General features: G+C 30.2%; 1 protein-coding gene across 30 annotated transcripts in view; it reads left to right on the top strand.

Annotated features, from left to right (window-relative positions):
* The window catches only part of LOC143245143 (epidermal growth factor receptor kinase substrate 8-like), a 96,645-nt gene that overhangs the window by 34,360 nt on the left and 46,496 nt on the right, over window positions 1-15,789 (top strand). For 23 of the 30 annotated variants that reach the window (XM_076491099.1, XM_076491114.1, XM_076491113.1 and 20 more), the window contains 8 exons: window positions 4,127-4,209; window positions 5,560-5,640; window positions 7,831-7,958; window positions 9,990-10,160; window positions 11,534-11,589; window positions 14,119-14,255; window positions 14,484-14,617; window positions 14,840-14,966. In XM_076491099.1, coding sequence (XP_076347214.1) covers window positions 4,127-4,209; window positions 5,560-5,640; window positions 7,831-7,958; window positions 9,990-10,160; window positions 11,534-11,589; window positions 14,119-14,255; window positions 14,484-14,617; window positions 14,840-14,966 — 917 coding nt within the window. Of the gene's footprint in view, window positions 1-2,002; window positions 2,047-4,107; window positions 4,210-5,559; window positions 5,641-7,830; window positions 7,959-9,989; window positions 10,161-11,533; window positions 11,590-14,118; window positions 14,256-14,483; window positions 14,618-14,839; window positions 14,967-15,789 lie in introns of those variants that run through there. The other 7 variants (XM_076491118.1, XM_076491108.1, XM_076491091.1 and 4 more) reach the window with 3 other exon arrangements.

Here is a 15,789-nt window from a genome sequence, read left to right as displayed (position 1 = left end):
TAATCGATGTTTAGTATTTAAATTAGCTGTGAAAATATTTTACCTCAAATTTTTGTTACCAAAATTAAAATTTATCTGTAATATGATGCCAAAGTTGATCAGATAAAGAAAATTTAATTTTTTATCTTTATTTTTGTAAAATATTTTACTATTATTACTTTATCAGAAAAAAAGGAGGACAAGTTAGACTAACACAATTGGTATTTACTTCATGATAATTATAAACTTTTCCATCATGACTTTCATGTTTCAACTAGACTTTATGGTTTAACTGTTTCAGAAATTTGGGTGTTTATTTAGTTTGGAGATGAAACCTGGAAAGTATCAGAAGGATAGGAAAATGTGTTTATAAGCAAGCATTTTTATCTGTGTATACTTTTGGTATTGTGCCATCTCTTTTGATGTGTTTTTCATCACTATTGCTTATTGCTATAGTGTCTTCCAGTATCACTTCTATAAAGCCAATGCTTTGTTTTAAACAGTGAGATCTGCAAAATTGAAATGTTTTTTACATAGTTTTTATAACAAAGTTTTATTAAGTTCTGAACCTGAGACGTTGTGAGATAACACTGGAATTAAAACTAGAATAAATTAGTGTACCTTACTGTCAGCTCTTCAGCACTTTAAAAATATATACACTTTGGACTATCTTAGTTATAGTGCTGCAATTTTAAAAACAAGCAGTTGAAGTTAAATCAAATGAATATACCAAAATTAAAGTTTAGTAAAACTATTGTTATTAGAGATAACAAAAATATAAGGACAAGTAGTAGGTTTGTAAATTTTAGTTGTAACAATTAATGAATTTCTTCATGTCTTCCATCATTCACTTTAATTCTTCATTCAAGTCCTAAGAAAACATTTTCCAACCCAATAATATGATGGATTAGATAACATCATTGATTTGATGTTTCAGTTCTTCAAGGTGTTTTTGGTTTGTCATGGTAGACGTTTGTTTTAAAAAAGCCCCAGAGATGAACACTTGAAAGAATTAAATTTAATGAACAAGGAGGCTATCTAATAGGTCCTCCTCTACCAATACAACTCTGGAAAATTTGCTTTAAACACTTTAACAATTTGAGCAAAGTGGGGTGATGCTTCATCCTGTCAGAAGATGGCTCTTTGTAACAAGCCAGTAGTTTCTCAGAGTTGTGGAATAAAGATACACATCTCCTGTAACAGTTTGTTTATCAAGGAAATACGAATAAAACAAAACTTGCAGACCTACTACTTGTATTTATATTCAGTTTTAGTTATCTCAAATAACAAAATTATTCAATGGTATTTTTTGGATATTCATTTTTAGACACTGTATAAATAAGTTAGTGATGTGATTGAGTTGAAACATCATTACCAGAAAAATGGTTCATACCGTAATGCACAGACTGAAATGTTTATTACAACAATAATTTAAGTATTATATTGTTTTAATAAAACTGATTATGAAATTCATGATTAAGTCAACATAACCTTCAGCAGGTTGTTTTAAGTTAATTATTCTAGTCCCCAAAACTCTCAAATCTTTGCATGGGTTCAGTTCTTGAGTATTAACCTGTCTAGGGCTGTGTATTTCAGAAGAGGTCAGTTCCTGTTGTGATGTCAAACAGTGTTGGTTATTGATAACAGTGTGGAATAATCACCAAAAATAATTGAATTTGTTTTTCAGAAACTGGTTGAACACTTAGACAAGTTTATTTGTAGTGGAAAATAGGATTATTGAAAATTGGTATAAGGCCTTATGGTATTCACATGTTGTCCTGATTTTTCTCAGAGAAGCTGGAAAGAACTATTAAAACAGAATAATTCATCGTATCATTTAATAAGATCTGTATTTTTCTCTGCTTCTGACCAAGTCTTTACACACAAGAAAGACTGCACATGAAGTGTAGATAATCAGAATATTTATTATACTAAAACAAAGTCAAATTCAGAGTTAAAATGCTTTAACAAGTACTTTTTTTTTTTTTGTTGAATAGGGAGAGAAAAAGAACTCTACACTCTTGCCAGTGCAACCATTATGCTAGTCAGAGTAGTGATAAACATAATGTATGTATTTGAAGAATATCCCTAACAAAGGAATAATAGAATTATCTGTTAAGAGTAATATATCTGAAGCTCTAAGAATGGTTGCACAGTTCTCTGTAAGTTTGGCTAAAATCTGGCAAAAAAAAAGACAGACAGTACATTATATTCAAAGTTTTCTCCCTTTGAACATCTGATTGAGGGCCATTGTTATGACAAGGGGTGGATACCACAGACCATCCCATAGTTTACCATTGGAACACAGACTGCATCTATTCATAACATAAGTTATACTACAGTGATCTATTATAAAGGAAAAACACATGATATTTATGTGTCAGTAACTCCATGAATAACTAACATGAGATAACTTAGTTTTCTTGACTGCTGTTCTGTGTTAAGAATAAATCCTGAAACACTAAATATGTGAAGCAATTATTAGCTAAGTGGGTAGAAAAAACAAAATATCAGCTTGTTACAGCCTTTGTCATTATGAATCAGTGTAATACTGTATGAAGAAGTTAGTGGTTCATGGTAAACTAGTGTTCCATTCCCGTTTTACCAAAATAGGAACAGCACACTGGAGACTTGTAAACCTGGCTTGAGTAAAAACATGATAGAAATTTTTATGGGGTAAAAGAATCGGTGATTTCATTTGATATCTAAGTCTGTTATAATAACATGAAATATAAAACAATTTTTGTTTAAGAAATGGTTATTTGAATTACTAAATTGTCAATGAACAAAGCAAATACATTATTATATGTTAATATGATAATATTATTAATATTATTCCTTGAATACATAATTTTATTCTCCAGATTGCTAAATTGGCAATTAATAAATACAGCTCTGTACCTTTTATTCCAAAGATGGGTGGTATGAATATTAAAACTTTTATTAAAATAAATGACCTTAGAAGGTCGAAACATTGTTCTCCAATTTATTTTAATAAAAGTTTAAATACCCATACCAGTCATCTTTGGAATACACTTTCACTTTAGCCTAGCCAGGTGGTTAAGTCACTCGACTCATAATCCGAGGGTTGTGGGTTCGAATTCCCCTTGCACTAAACATACTTGCCATTTCAGCCATGGGGGTATTATAATGTGATGGTCAATCCCACTATGCATTGGTAAAAGAGTAGCCCAAGAGTTGGCAGTGGGTGGTGATGGCTAACTGCCTTTCCTCTAGTCTTACACTGCAAAATTAGGGACAACTAGCGCAGATAGCTCTCGTGTAGCTTTGCACAAAATTCAAAAACCAAACACATTCACTTCAAGTGGGTTTCTCATCATCATGAGTCCTGTACCAGGTGTTAGTGTTATCATAATTAGTAGTCAACAAATAAAAATTCTGTATCTTGTGTTAGTATTGTGCTAATTGACAATTAATAAATAGAATCTTGTACGATGTGTTAGTATTGTCCTAAAAGCTGTTAATAAACTCCTTTAGTTTGTTTTAGTTTTTCCATAATTGCCAGTTAATAAGTGAAATGCTGTAGCTTGTGTTAGCTTTATGCTAATTGGTAATTAATAAATAAAATCCTATACTTTGTGCTAATATATTTGTATTATCTTTTATTTTTAGTATGATTGTTTTTGTTCAGTTTGTAAATTAGCAGGTAATGATGACATTTCTGTAACGTATGCTTATATACATATTAATTATATTTTATTTCTAATATGAAATATTTTATTAGTTGTATTGTGTTAATGAATATTTAAAAAAATCAAGGTATTCTGTCAGTCATATGTTTAACAGTGATGTATCAGATTTTTCTCAAACTGTGTTTGTAAGTAAACATTCTAATTATAGAAAGAGTTAAAGTTTTTGCTATTAACAAATGTGATTTCAGAATATACTGCTTAGGCAAATACCCAGTGTCATTATGCTAGTTTTTCTTCCAGTATTGCAGTAACTAGACATTATGATGCCATTCATGAATCAGGCTAATGATGAATAAAGAATGATGTATTGCACTTACGTAACAACTAATGAAGTTATTGTGTTTACTTTTATATCATAATCTATACTTTGTGAGACTTAACGTTTTGTTATTTATATATATTTCTCACCTTACAGAGTTTAATTTTTCATCTAGTAATCAAGGAATGTCCCCTCACTACGTGAAAGATCCAGAGATGAGAGGAGCCAGATCATCTCATTCTAATGGTTACAATTCAGGTATTTTCAGAAGAACATGGGTTATATGTAATGCCACTGTTTTCTATATGTGATATAAATCTTTACTCGTCACATTGCAAAGTTATGTATTTATAAATAACTTTATTTAAATTTTGTTAAATTTCTCATAACTTTTAATGAGCTCCATGCAAAAACTTTCAGTGGGTATCTAATTCAACATTAATGTAATTTTTTATAAACACTGATAAAATATTATAATATATGTATAGGTTTTAATAATTAAACTACACACATCAGCTCTTTTTTGCTCTCCATGGGTTATGCACATCACAACAAAGGTGAAATCACCATTGAAAGCATTAAAGCACCAGTTTCCAAATTTATTGTAATTTTGAGACATTCTGAAGGATATAGCTGTGGGAGGATTAAAACACTAAGATAACAGTAGTGGTTGGTAAAAAAATATTAAAATATTCTTTGAGTTTATTGTGATGCTTTTCTGCATCTTCCATTTGTGATAAGGTTTTTTGTTTTTCATCTTGTTGTTACAGTATAACTTGCATATAACTTTGACACAACGGCTGTGGTTCCGAATATTTACTTTGAAGAACAGGATTCAACTGATACAAAATCTTGTACTTTCAAATGAAATTTGGATTGTCTGGTTTTCAGTGTTTTGGATAACATATATTAGTTTTTCAAAACTATCAGTCTGACTGGTGCCAGGAAGAGTACAGTTTAATAACACTCGAGTTGCCTTGTGTTTACCATTTGGAGAATAGATCTTAATGGCCACATTTTAGTGTTTGTGCACTGTACTTTCAATAATTATTATACAGAAATATATGGTATTGAAATTAAAAGTCTTTATAATATTTAAACATTTTATCAAAAGTTTGAAAGTAAAATAAAAAATTGTAAATAGAGCTTACCAGAAGTTAATCTGTTAGGAAGTTGTACTTTTGTGCATTTTGTAATAGTATTTAGAAGCATTTAAGAACATAAAGATTTTTCTTTTATCTCTGAGATTTTAAAATAATTGATCTGACTTGTCATTTACTTTATTTGTTGCTTAGTTTTGCACATAAGGTTGTTATTTGTTTTTGTTAAAAAGTGGAAATTCCAAGAAATTATAATGATTACATTTTTTTTTTTACCTTGTTGGTGTTATGTGTATATAGCAGCACTGTGGATAATTATAAGGCAGTTTCTTCTGTTGGTTTAACATCTTTAAATATTTCACTGATTGTTCCCCCTCCTGTTCCAAGCATAAGAGTTTAGATTCCTGCTCCATCTTATTGTTTATTTTCATTAGAGATTGATGACCTGGTGAAGAAAAGCAACTTTCATTTTTCTACCATAATAATTCATTAATATTGTTTTCATTAGATCAGCACAGTGACACCAGTGATGAAGGACCAGCTTACTTGGTGGAACATTTAGCAACATTTTCTGTAGGACCTCAGTTTGGTACAGTTTTTCTCCTTTTTGTGTAAATTATAAGTAATTGGAGGAACTGAATAAGAATGTAGATTGTTAAAAGTTTAAGTGTTTAGTGATAAATTACTGTTTTATTGAAAATAATAATGTGATAGAAGTGTGTTTATAAAATGTAAGTTTAATAATGAGGAATGTACAACTGAATATTTATGGATGTGAAATTACGAAACTGAGTATTTGAATATAAGACACGTGAAATATGCAGGGTTAAAAAAAATTATACAACAAAATTATAAAACTTACTGTATTCTTGAAAAAGACAAATGCATCAAATTTAACAATTGTTGGAAGTGTTATTATGTTTCAGTAGTATAGTTTATTCTAACATTTGTTAACTGATCCACACAAAAAAAAGCTGTTGAAAGACACACATAACTTATAACTGCTACAAAAAAAAATAATGTGGGTTATTCATTCACATATTTCCCGGAGAATACAGGATTTATATAATATGTATAAATACAACATGCTAAATAAGTTTTTTATGTATTTTCAAATTTTTTTTTGTAATAACATACACTTAAATTCATGTTGTTCTTGCCTGGGTGCCCCTCCAGTGATACTGTGGTATGTCTGCAGACCCACACTGCTAAAAACTGGGTTTCAATACCCATTGTAGGCAGAGCACAGATAGCCTATTGTGTAGCTTTGTGTTTAATTCCAAACAATCCAATCCAATCTTGCCTGGATGATGTGACAGCAGAAATAAACAATAACTGTTTCCTACAATATTTCACTAAATGCTGTTTGCATATAGATGTTTCCACATTGTCTGTGGAAGGCTTTAAGTATAACACTTTAGTGGATATATATATTTTCTATGTGTTGTGGTGATCTGTTAAATATGCAAATTGGAACTTGTGTAAGATGTTGTTTTTACCCTATGTACAAAATATTCCACCTCTTGTATATGCTGTGATCATCTAAACAATTTTTTTTTTTTTTTACTTTCTTTGTAAAGTCAATTTAACCTTTCTTTAAGAAAGAGAGATTTTTTTCTGTAACTACTGTTTATTTCTGGTTATTGTTAATTAACATTCTAATCTGTACAGTTAGAAGAATTTTATTTACCCAGATTCATTCATGCAAAGTATGTGTTCAACAGAGAATGGAAGTAATTATTGATATTGTTTGGATTGAGGCTAATTAACAGAACTGAAACTCTACCACTTCTGTTGAAACCACACTTCAGTGATTTTAGCAAATAACCTAGCAGTATTTTTAAATCAAACAATATTGTTGTTATAAATTAACAAAAGTGATACCTTGTTAGTGTGAGCTGGATTTCATTGAATCATATTTTATTGTTTAATATTGACATAGACAAGACAAATTTGTAATGTGTCTGAATATTTGGTTATAATGGGGATTATGATACTTGACTGAACACTAACATATGTTGGCAGTGTTGTGCATTATTGCTGTAATTGGCATCATTTGCTAGGTTGTTAGAATGCTCGCACTGCCAGAGAAGGACATTTGTTGACTTGGTGGTTCGTAAAGATATAGTACTTCTGTGATCACCGACTTGTGTGTGTGATGGAATGAAATTGTGAAAATTAATACTGTAAAAGCTGAGTCGTAATGTTAGTTAGTTGTAACTTGTATTATAGTAATGTTGGGAAAATGATCTGTAAAATAATGTGGTTATCCCTCAGATTTCTGATTAACAACATAGACAAAAGACACAACAAACTTGTTGGCAGTTATGTGAAAGTATAAATTTAACTAGGATCATAATTTTATTACAAAATAAACATAAGTGTTGTATTAAAATGTTACTAATTTTTTAAGAGAATTAGCAATTAGTTTTTTATCAGAAGGTACTTGAGCATGTGTAGAAGATTATTGTGTGTGTGTAATTTAATAGATCAAATGAAATACTAAGGTGCAAGTGTATTCATGTGCTTCAGAAAAAAAGAGTACAAATAGTTAAAACACCATTTTTTCTTGTTCTCATGACTTGTCCTTGTAACCATTTACATAAAGCTATTTTTAAATACAGTTAACCTGTATGAATTGAATGGTGGGACACAACACTAGCATAGATATTAACTGGTAAACCTCAGGTTAGGTGAAAAATATTCTTTAAATGTATTAATTTCAAAAGTTTTTTTTGTTACCTTTTTCTTCATAATTCATCATTTTTTAATATATTAGGTTTAGAGACGTCAAAAGATGGGTTGAGGCGTTTATTTCAAATGGAGAAAACCAATGGTATTTGGACCCAAAAGATGCAGATGAAGTTGGACAAGAGATGGCTTGTGATTATTGATTACGAGAATGGAGTAAGATATTTTGATTATCTTTTTTGCCAAAACACGTATTTAAGATGTTTTTGTCAATTATAGTTAGTTGTAAAAACAATTTTTAGTATTTTATATTAAGTTGTTTCATATCAAGTGGCTGATTGTATAAGTAAAATTTTTTAACATATTTTTAACAAATACTAATTTTATTAATCAAAATATGCTCCATATTCTGCAATTCTTTTTCTCCCAATGGGATACTAATGAGAATATCCTATCTCTATAAAACTTCATTGTTTTGGAAACTAAACTCTTCAAAGGCTTCAACAATAAAGTTCTGATTCCTAAATGTTTGTTGTGGAAAAACAGCTCCAAATGCTGGATAAGGTGATAATAAGATAGGTCAGGTTAGTATGGTGGATGCTCCAAAATTTCATATTTCAGTTGTCTCAATTTTCAAATGGTGATTTGTTGGTTATGGGGTTAGGTGTTTATCTAGCAGCAGAATCGGTCCATGTCTGTTCACCAATGATGGATGTTTGGTGTTTAATTTTCAATACATTTTATTAATTTGTTGACAGTAAGATTGTGCTATAATTGTTTCACCTGGTTGCAGAGAGGAGTAATGGATAATTCCTTCTGCAGACTACCATACTGTCACCATAGCCTTTTTTTGGTGCAAAGATGTTTGGGCACGTCTTAGATTCACCTGCATCTAACTATTGTCCTGATCTCTTCCGGTTGTTGCATAGGTGATGATTCATTTCAAGAATGACTCCCTCTTGTTCCTAACCAGTTCTTGCTTTTCTGTCAATTCATGGTGTACCCATTTGTCCAATTTTTTAACCTTTCCAGCTGCAGACAGGTGACGAGAAACAGTTGCACTGGAAACTACTAAGTCTTCTGCACATGTCTGAACTGTAGTTTGTGTGTTAGTTTTCACAATACCTTTTAAATTGGGGTTCATATCACCAAAGCTATATTTTTGGAACCAAGGTCAAATAGTCTGTTAAGGAGTTGTCCAAATGTCTAGTTGATGATTTTAGCAGCCTTGACTGTATTTTTTCCCAATTTGAACTTGTACAAAAAAGTAGTCTCGATTCTTTTGAAGACATGTCTTTTATAGGGTTCCAAAGAAACACAATTATAGTATAACTTAACATGATGACAAGAGAAGAACAACATTCTTGTCAGTACTGGATAGTATACAGTCAGATTACTGTATCTAACTTATCCTAATTGCAGTCACTCTTCAACTAAACAAAAGTCGGTCATCTTACAAAAAACGACCTAATAATAGGAACATAAGGGCTGAGAAGCTCTAAAATCTTGGTGGAAGAGTAAATCATGAGACAACTTTAAGTTTTGTTATCATTTTAAATGGTACATAGTTATTAAATATTATAATAATAAATGATAATAGTAGATATTAAGGGTTCAATTATTACTACAGTAGAACCTGTTAGGCTAGAGAATAGTTTCAGAATGCATGATAGTCTAAAAAATCCATCGTAGCAGAATATTTCTCATGCTTGTAATAGAATGTTTTTGAATGCCTGAGCATTTAATGTATACTAACTCATTTTTTTTACAAATTCTATAGAAGATAGCAAATGGATAGTAATGACTACAGAAGAAAATTAGATTTCTGAAGGAGTATTAAAGGCCCAGTTTCAGTTGTTATGAGCATTTTAGTAATTTATGAATTTAAAATATGACAAGTAACTTTTGTATAAAAATAAAAAAAAGATTGACACATTGATATGAGAATGTATTTTTTCTTAAAAACTTGGTATAGGCATAACTTGATAACATTAAATTTTATAACTGTTTATGACCGTTTTAAGTTTCTCACTAAAGAAATTGGTAGTATAACAAATATGGGGTTGCTGGGTCTGCCTCTTATCTAAGCAACAAGAAATAATTGTAGGTTACTATTATTACATAGCATTTCTTTTTATTTATTATTTTCATGCAACATTATTATTAAAATCTTTATTCTCAGTATTTTTATTTTGACAAAAAAATGGGAAATAAACATTGATATTTGTTTTTGGTTTTTTTCTCCAGGATGTTGTGGAAAAATTTCCAATGAACTTGATTAGTGATCCAACTGACTTTACCAGTCGAGATCCTAAAGAACTGTACAACAATATAGTTATTTTTATTGTCATTGGTGACCCAAAACATAAAGATCATAATCCTTCTGAAATGCACATATTTCAGTCACTGCAAGTATCTGTAAGTTTATTTTCATCATATGATTTTAACTGTTAAGAGTTGAAGTTTAAGGTAACTGTAAGAAATGAATCTTTTTTTCTTCTTCTATACAACTTTGAGAAAAGAATCAATAGCACTTTGAATATGAAGCTAAAAGATGAGTTGAAAAAAGCAATAAATAAATACTAATAGATAATTTTCTGTAAAATAAATCTCTGGCTTGGATACACTAGCACTCTGAGAAGTACAACAGAAACTATTACATAACAGTGGAGTTCTGTTTCTGTTAAACATTGTTTACGCTGTATATTTTGGATGCACTTACAGGCCAGTTCTCTGAGACGTTTTTACTATTCTATACATCTGAAGTATCAGTTTTTCTTTTTGAAACTGGCAGATAACTTTTATAAAAATCAAATAAATTTTATTTTTTAACATTATTTTGTCTTTATAACTTTTACAGTTAATGTTTTTGAATAACATATTTCTAAGGTTTTCTCAGCAACTTATTCTACTTCTTAACTTTTTTAAATTTTCTTTTCCTGAGATTTCTCAGTTGGAAATGATTTACAAAATATAGAATGCTGAATTTAATCAAACATAAGTCTAACCTATAAAATGTGTCTAAAATGAATAACAAAAATTGCGTAATTTCTTGTCGTTATAGAAAAAAAAATATTTTATGGTAAAAGTTTTATTTTTTAAGCTTGTTAATTTCACTTCAGTAATTTGTAGCATAGCTGTTTATGTACTTATGGTTATCAGTTATGATGTCTGACTTAATGTTCTATATTTTTACAAATCCCAAAGGTCACATTAGGGTTTTTAAAAAGTGTACCATGAATGCCTTCATGTGTCTTCAGATTAGTGGTGGGAAACAAGAAAAAACCCTCAACTTAGTCTGCTCACTCACTCCAGTTCAGATGGCCTGTTCATAGTTTGGCCTAATGTTTGGCTAGTGTTACCAACACTTGGCTAACTGTCAGATATGTGAAAAAATCAACAGAAAAATGAAAAACTTTAGGCCTTGTATCAAGTGATATAAAAGAACTTCCGATATACAGTCGAGACTTGGGTGTAAATAAACAAAAATGCTTACAGTATATTTGGTGTGCCAGTGTTTGGGTACAGGTATAAGTTTTGTGTGATATATGCACAATTTTGCATTAATGTGACCTCTGGAGTTCTGTTTAAAATGTTTGGATTTTCAGTGTTCTTAAGAGAAATTGGCCTGTAAATATGATCATATATATTTGCATAACAATATAAAATCTCCTTAACATTTAAAGTAATTGGTTTATCTTTTTGCATAAAAAATATTCATGTTTTTTTGGGGAAAAATGTTTATTAGGTTATACATAAGTTATGAAAATTGTATTTATTAAATTATTTAGGCTCATGACATTGTAGCGGACATGAAACTTTTCATGACTGGAAAATGGAAACCTGGGTAAGGGTAGTTGTAACAGAAGAAAGTTTGATCAAGTTTTAATGACTAGAAAAATATTTTAGAAATTAAATTGTGTTGGAAGATCTGTTTATTTTGATTGTTTAGTTTTGTTCAACTTTTTAAAGTAGCTAACATTAATGATTGCAAAGATTTTGATGGTTTTGACATCTTTTGTAGTTATTAAAAATACTATTATGTTCACTGTAATTCAGTATGTTTATTAAGTTGACAAACAATATTATATATTTATGAACATAGAGTTAAGAAAACAGTATTTTACCATGTTCACATGGTTTTATTTAGTGTAAGTAAATGTAGACAATATACTTTTCTTTTGAATCACTCAGATACTGAGCTTTTAATAAAATTTTTTATAAGATTTACTTTTAGCAGGACTGGCATTGTATGAAGTTACTCTAGGGGACCTTGCCCATCCTGGTTTCAAATTGATATAAAAAATTGTGATAAATACAAATAATATAATAATGTTTAGGGACAACAAGGAGCTTATTGGTCCATCTAGACTTCCTAGTCCTCTAAAATAAACTAAAATTAACAAAACAACAACAACAACAACAAGGATTTAAAGCCAGCCCTTATCATTCATGTAGTTATTAAGCTGTTTCTTAAACTTGCTTAAATTTACTGCATCTGCACCATCTGAAAGCAACCTGTTAGTAAAATATTGTCCAAACTGAAGATGACTCTTCCCCTGTTAAAATGTATATTTCTGTCCCCAAGTCCTACTATTTTTATCATTAAGTATGAAAAAAGATTGTGTCAACACATTTGATTCTTTTAACAATCTTAAACACCTCAATCAGATTCCCTCCAGCTCTTCTTTTTTTTCAAGAGAAAACAATTTCAGAGATCTTAATCTCTCCTTGTATGACAACTATTCAACCCCAGGCACTATTCTAATAGCCCTCCTTCTGAACCCTTTTGAACAATTCATTGTTTTTCTTAAGGTAAGGATTAATATTACAATTGTCTTGTTGCTCAAGGCAGAACACGGTACTCCTATACAATGAAAGTATAACCTCTTTAGACTTGTATTCAGTATTTCTGTTGATACGACCTAAAATTTTATTTGCCGTACCACTAACTGGTACTTGAATGTAAATTAAAATGGTACTCAGACTGAGCCCTGAGGTACCTCACTTGTGAACATTAATCATTTATAACAACTCATCTTTCTTCCATTCAGCCATTTTTCTATTCAAACAGCTAACTTACCTCCCATATTCATAGATAATATTTTTTACAAGCCTTTTATGTAGTACCTTGTAAAATGCTTTCTGAAAATCCAGATACACATCTACACCCTTGCCCTTATCTACATAAGCAGTAACCTTTTTAAAGAATATTAAAATATTGGGCAATCTTTAAATCGGTATACACATATGCATACAAGCATGTTGAAATGGAGAATATGTTAAGTGTGATAATTGATCATGCATCATTTCTCTCTTTCTCTCTCTGACAAATTTTGTTGTTGTCTCGAGTTTGGCGAGTAGAAATTTAAACTTAATTATTTATTCAGTAGAAATGGTAACTAACTATAATCAACAGTGTAGAATAAAAAAGACTAGAGGACAAAGATGAAAAAGTAAAAATTAAATTTAAAACATTACTTGTATAATCATAGGGTCCAGTTGTTTGATGGGTAATATCTGCCCAAGGACATCCCTGCTTATCTGAGCTTTGTAAAAAAATATTAAAATTTGATTTGTAGAGTGTCTGTACAAGGTTATTTATGTTTCTAATTTATAGTTATTGTAGTAGTTCTTTTTAAAATCCATTTTCAGAGATTATTGTGAAGTTTAATGGTCATGGAGGGCATGGTTAGCAAAATATTTTGTGTGAAAGGAAATTGTTGGTCATTATATAAACTGTAAAAACAAAAACAAAAAATATAAACTTAACATTAAAAGGTTTTTGAGGTGCAATTTATATCGATGCAAACCTACTAATATTTTTATTTGTCAATATATGTTTAATTAAAAAAAAATATAAGCACAATTTAGGAATTATTTGAGTTTGTATTTTCAATCAGTTATTTCATAACTACAAGTTGTTTAGTACTTTTGAGAAGCACGATTGCTCAAATTATGCCATGAATGTAAAAGTTATGTTAATTAATTTACATATTTAAGCACAAGTTTTTAAAATTGGAAAAGTTACAAAAATGTGATAATGTTTAAAAATTTCAAAGTTTCATTCATATCCTAGTACATACTTTTGTACTAATTGTAATAATTAAGAACACTGAAATGTTTTATCATAAAAACCTTAAAAATATCTACACTAGACAAGATACAGTTTCTACTCATATTTAAATTTATTTTTGAATTAAAATATTTCTTACTTTGAACACATGTTAATCAAAGAAAATAAATTAAAATTTGTGAACTAACAAGAAAAACAGGAGCTTTTGTGCAAGATTTTTCGTTGCTAAGTTTGAGAGTAAATTAAACTGTGTTAAATGTTTGAAATGTGTTGACTTAACATTTTGTTTCTTCTCTTAAGGTACAGAAGTGATAGAAGACCCATTCCGCCGCCACCTGCTAATTCTCCACCTAAGCCACCTCTCAATGGTATCAGTGTAAGAGAACAAGTAGACATGTTCAATGCATCAGTGAAAGCTCAGGTTCCAAACTCTCCAGGTAAGTGATGTTTATGGACAGTTATATTTCAGTACAAGAATAATCTTCTGTTGGTGCTTTGTGATTAGATTTCTTTAGTGTGATTCTCATTCTTTAAAAGTAAATATGTGCAATTTTAAATTCCAAATTTGATACAGGTACAGTTTGTTGATATAAAATTGATAGTTTTATTATGATCTTCTCTTTTAATATTAAGGAGAACTTTACTATATAATATTTTTTCTCTAGCACCACACAGTCTGTCAATTCACCAGGAGCGACTTGAGCGAGCAGACAGATCAGAAAATGTACGGTCAAGTTTGTCTCGTGCATCCAATGATGAAACAAGTTCAACTACAAGTGAAAGATATGAGAGAGATGTTGTGAGTAATTTACGTTCTGAACTATATTGTTTTTATAAAGTTACACAATGTCTCATTCACAGGATTTATTGCTGATACTTACTCTCTGGATATGAAACACTTTAATGGTAGGAAACGTATCCACATTAGATATGCTACAAATCATTAGATAGTAAAGACTTAACAGCAAAATAAGCTGGGATTTTAAGTCTTTGAAACATTGTTTATGAATGTGTTTTTCAGACCATGCTGAACCATTGTTTTGATGATATTGAGAGATTTATTGCACGGCTTCAACATGCTGCAGCAGCTTTCAAGGAACTGGAACGTAGGCAGAAAAGCAGGAAAAGCAAGAAAAAAGATCTAGGAGGTGGGTAGCTATCCTTCAAAGTTTCAAACACAATTAATATGATGATCTAGAAGGTGGGTAGTTATCCTTCAAAGTTTCAAACACAATTAATATGATGATCTAGAAGGTGGGTAGTTATCCTTCAAAGTTTCAAACACAATTAATATGATGATCTAGAAGGTGGGTAGCTATCCTTCAAAGTTTCAAACACAATTAATATGATGATCTAGAAGGTGGGTAGTTATCCTTCAAAGTTTCAAACACAATTAATATGATGATCTAGAAGGTGGGTAGCTATCCTTCAAAGTTTCAAACACAATTAATATGATGATCTAGAAGGTGGGTAGCTATCCTTCAAAGTTTCAAACACAATTAATATGATGATCTAGAAGGTGGGTAGTTATCCTTCAAAGTTTCAAACACAATTAATATGATGATCTAGAAGGTGGGTAGCTATCCTTCAAAGTTTCAAACACAATTAATATGATGATCTAGAAGGTGGGTAGTTATCCTTCAAAGTTTCAAACACAATTAATATGATGATTTAGGAGGTGGGTAGCTATCCTTCAAAGTTTCAAACACAATTAATATGATGATCTAGAAGGTGGGTAGTTATCCTTCAAAGTTTCAAACACAATTAATATGATGATCTAGGAGGTGGGTAGTTATCCTTCAAAGTTTCAAACACAATTAATATGATGATCTAGAAGGTGGGTAGTTATCTTTCAAAGTTTCAAACACAATTAATATGATGATCTAGGAGGTGGGTAGTTATCCTTCAAAGTTTCAAACACAATTAATATGATGATCTAGGAGGTGGGTAGTTATCCTTCAAAGTTTCAAA

This window comes from Tachypleus tridentatus, chromosome 2 (assembly GCF_004210375.1).
Source record: "Tachypleus tridentatus isolate NWPU-2018 chromosome 2, ASM421037v1, whole genome shotgun sequence".
In the NCBI taxonomy this organism is placed as follows: Eukaryota; Metazoa; Arthropoda; class Merostomata; order Xiphosura; family Limulidae; genus Tachypleus; species Tachypleus tridentatus.
The sequence above is the reverse complement of the archived record's forward strand: the minus strand, read 5'-3'. Positions and strand labels throughout refer to the sequence as shown.